Genomic DNA, 16,710 nt, shown 5'->3' on the forward strand with positions numbered 1-16,710 from the left:
TGAAAACACTATTTGCAAGTTTGCTGATAACACCAAACGGGAAGGTGCTATTTGACTCCATACAGAAGCAAGAGACCTTGCAGAAGAATCTAGATAGATGGGAGCATTAGATAATCATCAAGGAGGTGAAATTTAACAAGTCCAAATACTAAATTCTGCATGCAGGACAAACTGGGAGAGGAGTGGCTTAGAGCAGCCCTGCAGAAAGGGGTCTGGTGTTGCTGGTTGGCAGCAGGATCAGTGCCAAGTCATCCAAGAGTGTCCCAGCATCCAAGAGATCAAACCACATCCTGGGGTGCATCAAATGCAGCATCACCACCCTGTCAAGAGAGGGGATTATGCCTCTGTATTCAGCATTGGTGTGACCTCACCTTGACTACTGTATGCAGTACTGGTCCATAATTTAAGAAGGATATTGAGGTCCTTGTATGTGTCCAGAGGAGAGCCACCAGGATGGTGGAAAGGCTGGAATGGATGTCCTATGAGGAGTGACTGAGGATTTTGATGTTAACTAGTTTGGAAAGGAGACTGAGGAACAACCACATTGTTCTCTACGGCTTCCTGAGGAGAAGTGAAGAGAGGGGTGCTGATCTCTTCCAAGATCAGTCATAGTACATGTGGGAACAGTTCAGAGCTGCACCAGGGAAGGTTCACACTGGACATCAGGAAGCATTTGTTTACTGAGAAGGTGGTCAAACCTTGAAACAGGCTTCCTAAAGAGGTGGTCAATCCTTTGAGCCTGACAATGTTTAAGACGCACTGGGACAATGTCCTGAGGAACATACTTTATTTCTTTGAAGTGATCGAAGCAGTTAGATTAGATGATTGTTGTAAGTCCCTTCCAACAGAACTATTCTATTTTTACCTGAATTCAATCAGCAGAAGAGAAGGGACACCTGAAAAATCAGCACAACAAAGTTAGAGAATTTTAACCAGTAGGCAACAGTATATAGTGCTAATTTCAGTTCACAAGGCATCTTGGAACAAGATGAATTTATATTACAGCACTGCAGTCTCCAGGTAGAAGACAGAACAAGAAAGCTACAAGGTTAAGTCAACTGCACAGTTCAACTATGAGAAACCCAGAATTTAGATCAGTTTTACTTTATCTTAACAGAATGTTGCACTCATTACTATAAAATAATAGCTCATGCACATAAGAAAATATATATACTGAGGCAGACTCCACAGCAAGAACTGTCTTACTAAATCAACTACAAGAAGTTTCATGACACAAAACTTCCTTCAGATATTTAAGCCATCCAAGATCTGTTAATATTGCATAACCACCCAATTCCTTGGTGGAGACTCCTGCATGAGCATGTAGAAAGGGCTGTGGCAAAGTATAATTGTTCACTCAGTATCCCAACTGCAATAGCAGATCCCTAGGAAAAAATACAATGCTTTGCCTTCATGTGCTTCCAACCACCTGTGACTTCAGAACTGCTTGAAGAACTGCTCACGCTTTCTTTCATCATCCATTAAGGGATTCCATCCACATCCTTCCCCCATTTTGTCCAATGGCACTCCTCACAATTCCCAAAGTATTTTGGCATCCTCCCATGTTTGCAGTCTAGCTAAGGCAGAAAAGCTCACCCTGCCAGTATTTCAGGATTTCAAAAAGAGCAGGAAAACCAAACCAACCAACCCCCACCAAACTTTCTTTCTCTTCCAAACAAGTTTTCCTGGAAGAACTTAGTTTCACAGACACCACCAGTGAGAATACAGAAATACACATGCAAGTTGATGATGTGTCAAACTAGTGGTTCCTTCTCCATTTCCTGATCATTTTTAGTAGATATTAAGCAGCAAGTAATTTTACTTGTTCTTTGCCTTACATTTTGTGGATGTAAATATTTACCAGCTTTCATTTATTAGTAGCATTCCCCCACACATATGTTTATATACACAATAAATATATGTACCTGTACAGAAACACATATATATGGCAAAAGAGAACTATAGAATAGGGAAACAAGAAGCAGCTGTGAAGAAAGAACAATTCCTGAAGTTTGAATAAAGTAAAAAAAAAAAAGCATCTAGTTTGTCTATAACCTATTTCTTAGGCCCCTAGTTTGTCTATAACCTATTTCTTAGGCCCCTCAAGAACAAAGAGGAAACATCATTTGGGAGCATAGTTGCTTTTTTTGACTTTTACACTTAGGGAAGGGTTAAAGCAAGTCAGAGGAAATCAGAGAAACTACAAATATCTGTAGTTTTACTCAAAGTTTCCCCAAGATGTTCCCTGGAATCCACAGTACTTTGTAAAATTCTAACATTGTAGTATTCCTAAATAATGCTACAGAAGGTTAATTATCTCTATACATAGAGTGGACTAGAAAACTTTTAAACAAAGTTTAGGAAGACTGATAAAAATACTGCATTTCAGACTTGCTGGCAGATCTTAAAAAAGGAGCCTGAGAACTCTTAGCAAAAGACAAACATAACCCCGATACTAAAACAGACCAATCAGATGAATCACAATTATACATGTCTATATCCTTACCATGTATGTGCAAATTCCCACTTACCAACCAGCAGCACACCACAGACACCAGGGAATTTGGGGCCAGGGAATTTGATTTTGTTGGGACCATAAAAAGCCAATAGATGAGGATGTTCCCAGTGAGTAAAATAGAGATAAATCTCTAGTTAGTGAAAAGATTAGTGAAGCAGAGAGCTGCAGCTCTGACAGGGTGTACAAATGATACAGGAGATTCAATTACTGATTAATGCACCACTTCTACAAGTTACAGCTACCACATGAAAGACCACTTGCCTTGCCAGTCAAACACATGGTGGTGTTGCTGCCCTATGGAAGCAGCACTGGTCTCTAGAGCACACTGCACACCAGCTCAAGTTGTGGCATCAAGTGCTGGTAAAATTTCCCACACTGACCATTCATGGGCTCCCTCCCAGTCACACTCCCCAAGGCCAGACTTCCACTGCTGGGACCACAGCCCCTTCCCAAGCATGCAGCTCCAGTGACCTGATGGGAGCCCTGCTTGGCTCCCCGCTCACCCCACTCACAGTCAGACCAAGTTTCCCACAGCAGAGTCTCAGATGCCTCATTCCAGAAATTTATTTATTTATTCCTGGAGCAGTACCACACAGTCCAAGCTGGTGCCTCTGAGAAGGAACCCCTTCCTAAAGAACCCCATGGCTTTTATCCCCTCAGCCTCCCCATGCTCCTGCCCCCTTCTCTGTGTCCATCCACCTTGCTGGGATGCCCGTCTTCATCTTCTTCATTATCCGAACAGCCAGCAATTCCCAGCTCCTGCTGTGTCTCTCAGTGTCCATTCACCTCGCTGGCACCACCCACCTTCATCCCAAAGGTTGGCAGCTCCCACCCTCTTGTCTTGGGCTCTCACTTGGAGCTCAACTCACATCTCAATGTGGAGCTTTCAAGCCCAGCAACCTGCACCAGAGGTATCCCTCAGCAGCGCCACTGTCACACCAAAACCAGACACCCATAAACAAGGCGCTCAAAGCAACTTTAGAATGCAGGACAATTTAAAAGATCTTACGCTCAAGCAAGGAGCTGATTTTACCACACCACCAAGGACCACTTAATCCCAAGGAATGCTTCTGAGCAGCCACACAGACAAGCAAGACATACACCTGCATATTTTTATAAAATTGTGATCTAGGTTTTGTTCCACTGTTTTATTAGAATTCCCTAGAAGATGATTAGTAAACTAATTTTACCTATTTGTTCTTTAGATTCTTTGGCCAAGGTTCCCTTCAGGGTACAGAAGGAAAGCTCAGTTCATTGCTAGCAGAACTTTGAAATACATAGTTCATGTTTTATAAATATACCATATCCCTTAAATTTTCCTTGAATTTTAAACAGTTACTTTGCTTCTGCTATGTCTGTAAAAACACACATTCTTGTTGGCTCCCCACACTTCTTATAAAAGAATGTAAGGTAGAATGTAACCTAATTTCAATGTCCTAGAAAATCAGCAGATTTCTAGAAGTAGATGATCCCTAACATCCTATAGCTTTCCTATCCCCAAGGGGGAACAGGCCTACATATCGATACATTTTAGACGGAGCTCTTAATTTAGTACTAGAGAGGCACTTCGCAAGTAGAACTACACATCCACAGACGGAGCAAATAATTTTGAAGCTTTACTCCATGTGGTTCCAGATACCGAAAATGTGGCTCCCAGCTGTAAATACTGGATATCACGGTACGTACAATGCTGTTGGCAGCTCCCACAAACTTTTTCCCAAGTAACTACTCGTATGTCAGAGCATGAAGTATGTCTGCCAAGGCAAATGACGCTGCTTAAGTTTGGATGGGAATTTTCTCAGTAGATAAAGGATAGAGCTCAAATTCCAGGTTGAGTCCAGACATGCTATTTTGACAACTACTACATCAAAGTAACCCAGAGAGACATCCAACCAGTGCAAAAAGGCTTTCGCTTTTTGATATACTGGAGTATGTTGCCAGGACACAACTTGATGATTTGTGGAGGAAGAGAAAGTAGTGTTAATACAAGAGTACCATCGTCTTCAGATGGAATCCAGGACAGTCTTTGAATACTTCATTACAAAATACTGCAAAAGGGATTCTCCAAAGCTCTGATTCCTTTTTTAACCACTCTTCATTCTCACTGTGAAAATTAATATAAAAGTTTTTGATTTTTACAAAAAAAGAAAAAAATAATTTGAAAACCACCAGTTTGAAGTAGTGACCTATAAAGATTATATTCTCTGTAATCAAGAAACTCATGTTAAAATGAAGAGGAACACTTCACTTACCCTATTAATGGAATAGTTCAAAACTAACACTCCCAAATTTTCTCTTATAAATGCCAAAAAAACCCTTCCCCTCAAAACTAAGCCTCTCTATGTAAAACACATCACCAAAGCAGAATGGACTACCTCAGGAAAGTCAAAATACTCTTTGACACACCCAAGATCTGTGTTAGAATTGAGACAACTGAGACTAGTCTACCAGTCAGCAAAGTTCAGCAGGCTTTTTACCTCTCTTCTCTGGAAAACAAACCCCTTCCACCCCTCTGAAATAAAGACCCAAAACCTCAAACCAAATCCACCAAACAAAAAGCAGGAAAACGTATTTCACTCTTAGAATGAAGCTTAAGTCTGCAATAAATACAACAATTGCAGAATTATGAATCCAAAAATGGCAAAACACTATTTGTCACTCCAAGCAGTTTACCTTAGACTTTCTAGGCTTTCTTGGAGAGATCACACTTCTAGTCTCCCCAACAGATTAAGTTTCTTTTCCAGGAATTATTTTTCTCCCTTGCCCATCCTACCCGTGTTTTAATCCATCTCTATCCACCTCAACTTCCCATTTAGAAACACGTTAGTCACATGAAAATATGCTGGTTTTCTTTCAAAATTTCAAGTGCAGTACATATTTGAATTCATGTGTAACTGCATCTTTTTACTGGCTGTTTAATTACTGGCTGAATTTAATAAACAAACCTTCAAAACGGACAAAAATAACTTTGAATAGTAGGTACCAACAACTGAACATCTGTTGTCAAAGTGATCCATACAATCCTTGGATGTGAGTTGCTAGGAAATAAAGGTAAAAAGAATCATCCTCATTCAGAATACAGCTTTAAACAGGAGCTGACTCAGACCCGGCCAGACAAAGAACATGCTCACTTTTGTTTGCACTGATCTCCGTGGATAACCCAGACTGCTCATGCCATCTCCCTGAGCAAAACCTCCTTTCACTTTACTGCTAGAGCAGCCTCTTAAATGCTGCCTGCCAGGCTCTACTCTTAACTCAAGCATTTGGATTTAACATGGGATCAGATCAGTGAGTTTCTACTAATCAAGAAACATGAATGGGAAAAACTGTAAAGAACTACTTCCCCAAATACTCCCCCCAGCCACCCAGAGGTGAGGAGGAGAGTGACTGAGCCAGATTTTTTTTTAGCATCTCTAATTCCATTTTCCCCCTAAGTCTGAGGTATTCCAAGCTTCTTGTCTGACCATTGAAAAATACTCCAAAAAATCCTGGTAGGATTGTTAATCAAGCAACCACAAAATACTCTACATTTATTCTCATAAATCATGTAAGTAAGCATATTTGGGCTTTCCAACACCTAATCAGTTCTTACAGCATACTCACCTGCACAGAAATCCAGTCCAATACTTTTAGAAGCATCTGTTAATGCAAGATCAGAGCTAAAGCTGTTCTAGGAAGTGGGACAAATACAAGGAGCACAATTTGGTGACATACAGAACAATGAAAACCACCTTAGGACCTTCAGACTAGAACTGAATTACAAATAGAGCAGTTCAGAGGGCACAACTTGCTCATGGAAGTTATCCACCCCGTGCAGTGTCATATTGCAACATTTCCCTGTGATGCCTGAAAGGGATCACTTCTTAACACAAAATCCTCCACAAGCCTTGAGAACATAACCATAATATAATTTCAAAGAGATTCGTGACTTGCAGTGCAGCAGTTATTTTGATAAACACACAGATATATAGTAATGATTTGCTTTTATGCTTCATGTAATAACACTGATGCATGAAACTGCATCCCAAAACTGTAGTATCTCACTCATTAAATTACATTCTACCAAAAATTATTTACTATAGCATAACCAAACACCTTCACCCCATATAGAGTAATTCCATTCACAAAATCTAGGTATCAATTACTGTTCAACCAACCTATTTTTCAAAACGTTTTGCTAGGTAATGAAGGAGATTTTACCTAAATTAAAACCCTATTAGCAGAGCTTATCACACACACCAATACTCTTATCTGCAGTTAAGAAAGTTGTTGCTAAGACATCCTTGTTTCATTATGAAACCTTTTATGTCAATGTTTTATCAAATTAGAAAAATTAATAGTACTAAGTTCTCAAGTTTGTCTGTGGAAAATGAGATACATCAAAGTTTTTCAAGACAGATTTTTTGGTCTTTGGAAAACTATTAGGAAAGTTAAAAAAAGTAAAACAAACTTGAACTCAGTTTTACAGGGTTTAACATAAGTATCTTTTATTTTAAACTAATACAGTAATATTAAGGAAGTACAGTGTTATTTCCCACATAAAACATGGTCCTTTGCCAGAGTAGTGTGGAGTGAGAAAATAAAATGATACACATATATCAAAACAACTAACTATTGACTTAGTACTTCCTAAGTGTTTGTGTTTTACATCTCTGCAGAGAGGACAGATAAAGAATTACAGAAGTAAATAGAAAAATGCCAGTCCTCTTGAACAGTAGAATCAGCTTTATCTCTGCATTGTGTACAATAAACAGGAGCTAGTCAATTTGTTCCGCAGCAGGAAAAAAGGACTGCCATAAATGCACTTAAAAGATGTGCATATCTGGAATCTTTTAAAGATTCCATAACATATCACCCAAGGGATTTCTTATTGTGCATCTTATCAATTGTTAAATTCTTGATCATTTCTGTCCCAACTGCTGACATGCCCCACAGCAGGACAGTTGCTCTAACATTCTTGTCAGTCACAGCAGCATATAAAGTATACAAAACAGAGATTAAGTAATCCAAGTTATACTAATCTTGTGCTTTAACTGAACTTTTTACTCTTTCACCATCCATTCAGTTTTTTCATCTTCCCCATCTTTACATGCATCCTTGATTACCTTCCACATCCCAGGGAGCATCACACTATTTCCAAGAGGAAATAGGCCTACATTTTTCCACTAAGAGTGGGACATGACCACTCAGGTAAACTAACACACACCTGTCAGTCAGATTCCTCCAAACACACTTTTAAATCAACCAAAATCACCAGAGATGTATTTTGCACTAACTACAATATAGATTATTTGTATAGCACTTAAGCATTCATCACAGACTGCTTTTTTTCCTTTCCAAACTTTGCCCCATTAATTCAAGCTATACATTGGTAATTAGCATTAATTGGCTGGGTAAGCCAACAGTAACCAAAACTTGTCTGAATTGCAGATACTACCAAAACACCAATCATCCAAGTGAGCATTTCTTCAGTTCAAAGTCTCAGCTTCCTGTTTACAAAACTTGTGCAAAAATTGTTCCATGCAAAGCATGTTGGCCACATGTAAAAGCCATTTTTTCCTTTAACTAGGGAGATTGCCTCCCTCAGCTACAGTGGATATCTGAACCTGGTACAAATTCATAATGCTCGGAAGAATCAGTCCTTCAAGTGCTAATCTCCCAGTGCCATAGAATGCCACAGAAGGCTACCTAAGTCACAACTATTTGCATTTACAGCTTTACCTGTAGTTTGTTACCAATGCGAATAATCTGACTCACTCTCAGAGTCTGAAATAATTTTTAGTATTAAATTTTTTTATTCGAGCATTCTGTGTTTGGGCATTTAAGACTAGAATTACACGTTGTCATCCCAGCAAGTTAAACGTAATGAAAAAAACACCCCAGTGACACCAAAAACTCTTGAACACCTGAGCCCAAAATTCACAGAATTGCTCACCCATTTAAAAGAGGAACTAGGCAAAATTAAGTTTTGTTTAACAGCAAGAATGAAACGCTACAATGGCTTTTGTAGTTTTGTCTTCCTTACAGCAGTGAAAAAATCCAGAATAAGTTTCATTTTATAACTCAGTCTCCACCTATTAGTCAGTTCTCCTCCCACCAAGAACCCAACTGGCTGTATTAAACAGCCATGTATTAACTCTATTGGAATGAATGTACGCAAAAATTTTTGTTTGTCCTGTTCCAGACTGCCTTCCGAGTTTCAGAACCTGTCGCATTCAACAGTGGCAGGGTGGGAACGCATGCGTAATCTCAGATTCCAGACAATTCCCATGCATCACACTGACAGGTACCTGCTTTGACGCTTCTCTTGCTATATCATTAAAGATAGATGTTACACAGATACAAGAAACACAAGCACAGCAGATACCCATTAGAATAGATGTAGTAAATGGAGAATTCTAACAGCACATTTGTATTTTCCTCCAACATCTTTTCCTTTAGACATCACCCAAAAATGGGAGCAGGGAAGAAATTTACCAGAAACTGGCTCTTCAGAGAACTGTAGATTTCATAGCAAGGCTTCTATGAAGAGTCGCAACATGATGCAGTCCACTCCTTTCTGTTCTGGATCCATGACGCTTCTGTGTTTCATATACTGAATGCCATTAACCTATTCATATAAAGCTATCAGAACCAGACAGACTAAAGGCTTCAGGGAACCAATTATATGATTGGGGGACGATAAGGAAAAGTGGTATGGAAATGAATGCCAATGATCACAGATTTAAAGCAAGCTGAGTCTTTAGCAAGACTTTGTACACAACACCACTTATGAACTACACAAATACGAGTGATGTACTGCAGAACATAGCACACTGCATTTTCTATGGTAGAAAGTCATCTATGTCAGAGAACTCCAACTCTGCAACCACCTCCTTTCTTGTCCTGTTCATTTAATATCTATGAAAAAGCTCAAAACGTCTGTGCCCGACAGTCATCTCACTAGTCAATTTCAAATGTCAGCACAAGTCAATTCTAAAGAACTGACCTGGTTTTTTTCCGTATCAGCCAGTGACAAATTAGTGAAAAAATGTTTCATTTCCCAGTATGCTTTCAAATAAATACCAAGTATACAGATTTTTCTATGGCTAAGGTTTTTCTTTTAGGGGTAATTGTGCTATACTAGGACTACAGGAAGTGTTACTACTGCTTGGAATTTTTTTTACTTTTTGTTTAGAAAGACAGTGTAATCTATGCTCTTCCTGCATAATACACTTCAAAAAAGTATCTTCACTTTAGACAATTCCTAAAAATCCATGCAGGTTTATCTTCATTAAACCAATCTCCTTGAAGTTTGTATTGCTCAGACTAATTCACAGCAGTTCACTGTAGAAACAAGTACCTGTATCAAAGCAAGTAGAAATACACACCCCATGTACCTGTGATACTTTTAACAGAAAGGTGGAATACACCTGCATGAAAATGCCTCTTGGGATTTCTGCAGGATTTTTCAACTGGCACTTTTTCAGCCATCTAACCACTACTCTCTAGTCACATCTTTGTGAAGATCAGAGACAAGGATCAACTTAATTCAGTAAAACCAGCTGAACTTAGCAGCATCACTTCTCTCCCTACAGTCTCCTGTCAACTACTGCAGTGTCTCAGCTACACTGAAACCAATGTATAGAGCTGGTGATAAACATTCAGGAGACTGAAAAAGCCCAGTTTACACAGAACTTAATGTAAGACAGGACTGGATTTACTTATTACATAACAATGAGAATACAAAGTTAAAGTGGAAAAGTATAATCTGAGTATTAAAATATTAGGTGTTTTCCAAAAAGAGCGTATGACTAACTTGAAACTTAAGTTCTACGACCAATAAGCCAATGCTGTATTGAGAGCATGAAAATAAGCCTAGCATTAGAAAGGCCATGCTACAACTGCTTATTGACTAAAGAAGAGTTTACTGCATCTTGAAGATGCTGCATAAGTTACAAAATCGTTTCTCATACCTGCATCACATTAAAATTTTTTTTGGAGTCCAGGCATTAAAAGAATTTATGATGCCAACACAAAATATGCCACAGAGTTTTCAATTTTCACATGAAAGTATTAAAAGCAGGTACACTGCAACACACTCAATAGATAAAACTCCACTGACATAAAACCTGCTTGTGGCAAGCACTTGATTTTGCAAGGCTTCACTGTCCAACTAATACACATCTTCAGGCATTTCAAAACTTCATACTTACATGGTATAAACATGATCAGTATAAACATGATCACATATTAAAACATTTCCTGCATTTTAACTTTTGAGAATACTGCTTTTACACTTTAAAGAGTTAAACCTGCCATCACCAGCAGACTACTGCAGAAACTGAGCATCCAGAAATCGGGACAAGACACACACCTCATCTGCTGACTCCATAGACACAAGCTTCCTCTAATCAGCAAGACTAAGAAAAAAATTCTAAGCTTGGAAAAGAGTATTTGGGGCAAGAAACCTATCTAAGCAATACTTCCTGAACAGAGACAGCAAAAGCAGTAGTAACTGAGCAGCATGCACAAGCCAAACATGGCTTGATTACTTCAGAAAGAAGGATGCCAAAGCCATCTATGTATTTTCAACTTCCTGCTAGAGGACAGAGTAATATGGCAAGATAGTATTGCAATACTGTGTTCAACACTCTTTAGGAACGACCCATTTAGCTTCATATTCCATTTGAATTTGAAGTAAGAAGAGCAAGGGCAGCATTGACCCATATTTTCCCATCACAAAGGAACTCTATTCTACTTTAAACTACTATATAGGGTCTGGTGGCTTAAAGCAGCTAAGAGAGTAATCTGAATTTATTTAGTCCTCCAGAAGCCTGTTTTAGAACTAAAACCATCAACATTTAAGCTATTAAGCGTAGTTTACTACTGTGCAGCTCATCCAACAATGCAAGGTGTGTTGAATGCTCCACTTCCAGATTTTAGCGATTCCTCCTTATAGAGCCGGTTACCACAACTTTCCCAAACAACCAATCTCAGCCTCTTTGAAGCAGTTATTTGGTTGACTTTTCCTTCAGATTAAGTTCTTCAGGAAGCTCAAGAGATGTTTTATTTCTTTGCTTTCTGTCACACGCTAAGTGATTCACTAAAAAGGTTACAAGCTGACCACTGTTACACTCATCAATGCAGAAACTCCACAGTAAGTGGACACGTATTAAAGATTCCATAGGTGATGAATGATTAAGGCTCTGCCTGTAACCTCATTTGTTACTCTTTAATTTGACAAATTCTAGATAGAGAACTAAGGCTAAAAATGCACCCCCATTACCATTTAGAAAACGTAGCGTTTCAATATTGTAAGAAGCATTAAAAAAGGAAGCTGCTGAATCCTTAATATAATTTGAATTTGCAAAGCAAGCTTATGCGGAACAAGTTTGAACTTTCATCCAGATTTTTGGTACTCAAGACCCATTTCTTCCCAAGAAATTCATAAAGAAACTGTAAACAAGCATCCACCTTAGTTTAATAGAAAAGTAATGATATAAGCTTTAAGGAAAAAATAAACACATTAAAGAATTTCAGTGAATACATACTGTCAGCAACAAATCCAATACATACAAACAAGAAGCCAAATACAAATAAATCCAAGTCTGGTTACACAGAGAATTACATGACATTTAAAAAAAACAAAACAAAACTCAGAAATTTAAAGTTTCATGGATCAGTGAAGGAGTAATTCCTTAAAGCTACAAGGGTGTTTCAGCCTCTATCCCCACCAACCTCAACAGGCCGGGACAAGTGCAATACCACAGACACACACAGCATTGCAACTGATCCCAACCTGTGTAGAAAGGGGTATAATTTTTCCACACTCACTGACTGACTTGTCACTGCCACAGTCAGTTTTGCATGGATTTGCACAGCAGAGTATCATACAGCTGGATGCAAACCTGCAAAACTAACCAGAGAACAGTGTTCAATAACAAATAAATTCTAAGACATACTTATTATGTAGTTCTACAGCTAGCAGTACTTTAAGTGCTTATAATGCAGTAGATTAGTGAACACTACCTGCACTATAAGCACTTTAGTGCTACAAGAGCTGTCATTCACTAGACTGCTGTTAAAATAAGGAAGGCCACAAAATATCCCATAACCAGCAGAAAGCATTCAAAGTCCACGATGTAGATTGTAACAGGCCACCATCAGCTTTGCATAGATTTGCACAACCACTCTCTTCTTGTAGTGCAACTATGCAAAACTAACAGAAGTCTGCAAAGCAGAAAACTACTGGAACATCTACAGTCTTAACCTGAGTGACTGGATGAAGACATAACTTCTTATGCCAGAAGGAGCACTTAGGGCAGTAGATGCTAATCTACTTCACTATCTGCACTAGATGCACCTTAGTACAAAAAGCACTCGACACCACCACACTGTACCTTTCCATTCTCTGAAGTCCTGCAAGATCTCCTGAGGCAGTTGTCAACATAATGCTACAAGTGCCTTCACTGCAGTAGGTTCTATATATCACTACCTGCACTGTAAGCACTTTGACATTACTCTGACGCAAACAGCGTTTTTTTAGAAATTCAAGATATGTTGTCTACCTTGTACCTGCTGAAAGAAAAGAACAAAGTGAGTATTCGATCAGGTTTCGAATTACAAGCTTTGGAACAAATATTCATGTTTCTGGGCTAAAGACCTCCTTCAGAATCAACTGAAGCAGCCCATCAGCCCAGTCCAGGACACTCATATGCAATACTAAAGAGTATCAAAATCAATGCTGACTCACAGTAGAAGACCCAAATGTGAAAATTAAACAAATGCTTCTCCCACACTGTTTTCAGAATGCCACAACAACTTGAAGAGTTAAAAATAACCAACTCCTCCAAGACAAACCCGAATCTGGTTAAGAGCTCCCACCAACTCTCTTCAATTAAAAAGTTTACATCCAATTCCAAAAAAACAGAGATTTTAAAATTAGATTGAACATATCCTGCCATCAGCTTTCTGAAGTCCAGAAACCACCTTATGACGTGGCAGGTACCTTTCTAAGTTTCCCAATTACTCACTTTGCTGTCCAGTTAGAATACTTGCTGCTACTGCCACAGATATCCTGTCTCAAATTACAATTCCTACCATGGCATTTAGATTGGTCTATCTAGCAACAAAATGCAGGTTCTAATGATGGCTGTAAAATATACTACCCACAACCATATTACACCTTATTACAGACCTGAGGTTCAGTAATGTAGGACAGTATTATATTCAAAATTTGAAAACTTATGTTAGTCCTTCTGAAATAAGGCATATAAACTTGAAGGAACATGTAAATATAATGGATCTTACCTGATACTTACAGCTAATTTAGCATAGTACTTTAAAACTACAATAAAACTAGCTTATGTTGGACTGACTAAAAGAAAGGAGCTTTACTAAAAGAAAAAAAGAAAAATCCAAGATATCAAATCTAAAGATTTTTAAAACTTCCTCACTATCCAACTGCTTTAGTCAACCAAATGATTGCTTTGGAAACTTGCATTATTCTACTTTAAATGAGTCAAATTGTGAACTGCAACACATGCATCCAATCTCAAGGAACTGTTTGGAATTCAGTGGCCCTAACTGAAGTCAGAGCCTGAGCCTCAGAAGAACTGCTTCTGCCTTTATAATTAGAAAATAATTAAAAAGTAAAAACTTACCATCATCCACTGAAACGAACTTCCACTGCAAACACACTGCTGCAACATCCACAGAAAGCTTCATTACATCCAGCTGCACGTGTGGATACTGCGAAAAAAACCACCGAGTTACTTGCTTTTTGTTGCTGAGGAGTGAACAAAGTCACCGAGTAACTTCCCAAACCCAGCGCTCCCCATCCCCACTCCACCCCTCCGGGGAGGGCGCGAAACGCTCCGTACCCCCTCGGGCGGCCATGAACCGCCCCGTACGACACACCACACCGCTCACGCTATTTCCCGGTAAGCGGATCCCCTGTGCGCCTAGGCGGGACCCCTCCCACGCTGCCGGCTGCGAGCCCTGGGCCCGGGCCGGGCCGGGGCGGCTGCGGGGCCGGGCCCGCTCCCCGCAGCACGTGCTCGCCGAGAACACAGAGCCGGCCGCCAGGGGGCGCCGCCGCCGGCAGCGCGGAGGTCACAGCCCGGCTACGGCGTGACGCCCCCCCCGCGCGCCCGCCCGGGCCCCGCCGAGCCCCGCAGCCCTGGCGGACGCAAAAGGGTCGTGCCCGCCCGCGCCCGAGGGCCACCCGGACTGGGAAAGGGCTGCGGCGTGGGGAGGGGAGGCGGCTCCCCGGGCCGCCGCTGCCCACACGCGGCTCCGGGCCTAACAGGGAACAATCGGCCTCAGCACGCAGCCGCCGCCATGTCCCCCGCCTCCTCCCCCTTCCCAGCAACATGGCGCCGCCGAGGGCCCGCAGCTGCCGCCGCCGCGCCGATTTCGTAATGAAGCTCGCGGCTCCCGAGCGGCGGCGCGGGGCGCGCCCGCTATCCCCCGTCCGCCTGCCCCGGAGAAGCGGGAGGGCCCGCACCGCGGCGGAGAACTAGGGGGGGGGGGGGGGGAGGGGAGGGGGAAGAGACGGGTCCGCCGCCCCCGCCCCTCCTGCGAACAAAAGCCCATGCGGGGGGGCCCGGGGCGCGCTCGGAGCCCGCGGCGCGGCCCCCTCCCCGGGGCCCCGCGCCCCCCCCCCCGGGGGGCGACGGAGCACAAAGCGCCTCCGCCGGGAACTCCCCGAGAGCCCCCCCCCGACCCGCGCCCTGCCCCCCGTCCCTCCCCACCCGCCGCCTCTTTTACCGCTGCTGCCGTTCCAGAGCTGGGCGTGGGCGGCGAGCGGAGCCCCCGCGCCGCCGCCGCGGCCTCTGCCCCACGTGCGGCTTTGTTCTGGCGCCGCCAGCTCCCCCCGCAGCCGCGCCGGGCACGGCGCAAACTTTCCCGGACGGGCCTTCCCCCCGCGGCCCGCGGGGGTAGAATCCCCGCCCGCGCCCACCCCCGTCCGCCGCTGCCATTGTGCCGCGCACGCCGCCCTGCCCTGCCCGTCCCGGGGGCTCGGCCGCTCCCCGCGCCACCATGGCCCGGCGAGGTGCCCCGGGCCCGGAGCGCAGCGGGAGGAGGGGGGGGGGGGGGGACGGGAAGGGGGCGGCGGGACTCACTGCAGCGGCGAGCGGCGCGCACGCTTTTTCAAATCTCCCTCATTCCAGCCCCTCCCGCCCCGTGTGCGAGCTCGGGAGGCGCCGCGCCATGCGCCCTTCTCCTGGCTCCCCCCGCCGCCCACCCACACCCCCTCCTACCGCCCCGGCCACTCGCAGCGGCCCCACCAGCTACCGTCGCCGCCGCCTCTGAGTCGCCCGCCCGCCCCCCGCCGCCGCCGCGCTGCCTCCCCGGGCTCGCCCCCCGAGCCGGGCGGCCGCCGCCGCCTCACAACAGGTTTCCTGTCAGCGACACGCGCGCGGCAGCGACACTCACCAGCCAGCGGCCGCCGCCACCATCTTCCCTCCTCCTCCCTTCTCTTGCGGCCCCGGCGCGGCGTGGCCGGCCCAGTCGAGGGGAGCCACTCCGCGCCGCTCCCCGGCGGGGCGGATGAGGGGGTAGAGGCTGAGGGGGGGGGGGGGAAGGGGGGGGGGAAGCGAAGTGGCGCGAAGGCAGGTCCCGGCGGCAGCAGCGGGCGGGCTCGGGGACCATGTGGGTGAATGAAGGGCGGCGGCTCCCGCCTCAACGTAAATATCCACAAGCCCCGCTCCGCCCTCATTAGAATAGAAAACAAAGTGCTTCCGAGCGCCGCGCCGCCCAATCGCCGGCCGCGGCCCCCGCCCCCGCCCGCCGCCGCCTGCTGCGATTCATCCACGCACCAGGCATGCACCGAGCTCGCCGCCCGCCCGGCCTGCCCCGCGCTGCACGGGCACCACCGCCGCTGCCGCAAACTTTGTCTCCGCGGTTCCGCTGGGGCCGGGCCGCGGCGGGGGAGCGGGGTGCCCACCGCACCGCACCGCGCAGGGCTCCCGCCGGGGGATGGCGGTGCCGCGCGCATCCTGCCTGCGCAGGCGGTGGGGAAGGGGAGGGAAGGAGGGAGGGAGGAAGGCACGGGGTGGGAGATGCACATGGTGGCCCCGCGGTCACGGGAGGGCCCGGGGAGGCCCGGCCGTGGGGTGCGTGCAGGGCTGGGCCCGCCCCGCGAAGTTGAGCGCGGTTGGGAAAGCGGGAGCGCCGCGCCCGTCCCGCCCCAGCCGCGTCCCCGG

The 16,710-nt window shown here is 44.3% G+C and overlaps 1 protein-coding gene across 1 annotated transcript in view; it reads right to left on the reverse strand.

Annotated features, from left to right (window-relative positions):
• GPC5 (glypican 5) overlaps positions 1–16,156 on the reverse strand; it is a 610,423-nt gene extending 594,267 nt beyond the window's left edge. Inside the window, exons 1-2 of the mRNA XM_088051284.1 lie at positions 15,941–16,156; positions 14,164–14,251 (exon numbers count right to left, since the gene is read on the reverse strand). Of these exons, the coding sequence (XP_087907410.1) occupies positions 14,164–14,251; positions 15,941–16,156 (304 nt within the window). The remainder of the gene's footprint in view (positions 1–14,163; positions 14,252–15,940) is intronic.
• Positions 16,157–16,710: the final 554 nt, after the last annotated feature.

Source organism: Pseudopodoces humilis, chromosome 2, assembly GCF_049639895.1.
Source record: "Pseudopodoces humilis isolate 2021_Gansu_Grassland_sample_001 chromosome 2, ASM4963989v1, whole genome shotgun sequence".
Taxonomy (NCBI): Eukaryota; Metazoa; Chordata; class Aves; order Passeriformes; family Paridae; genus Pseudopodoces; species Pseudopodoces humilis.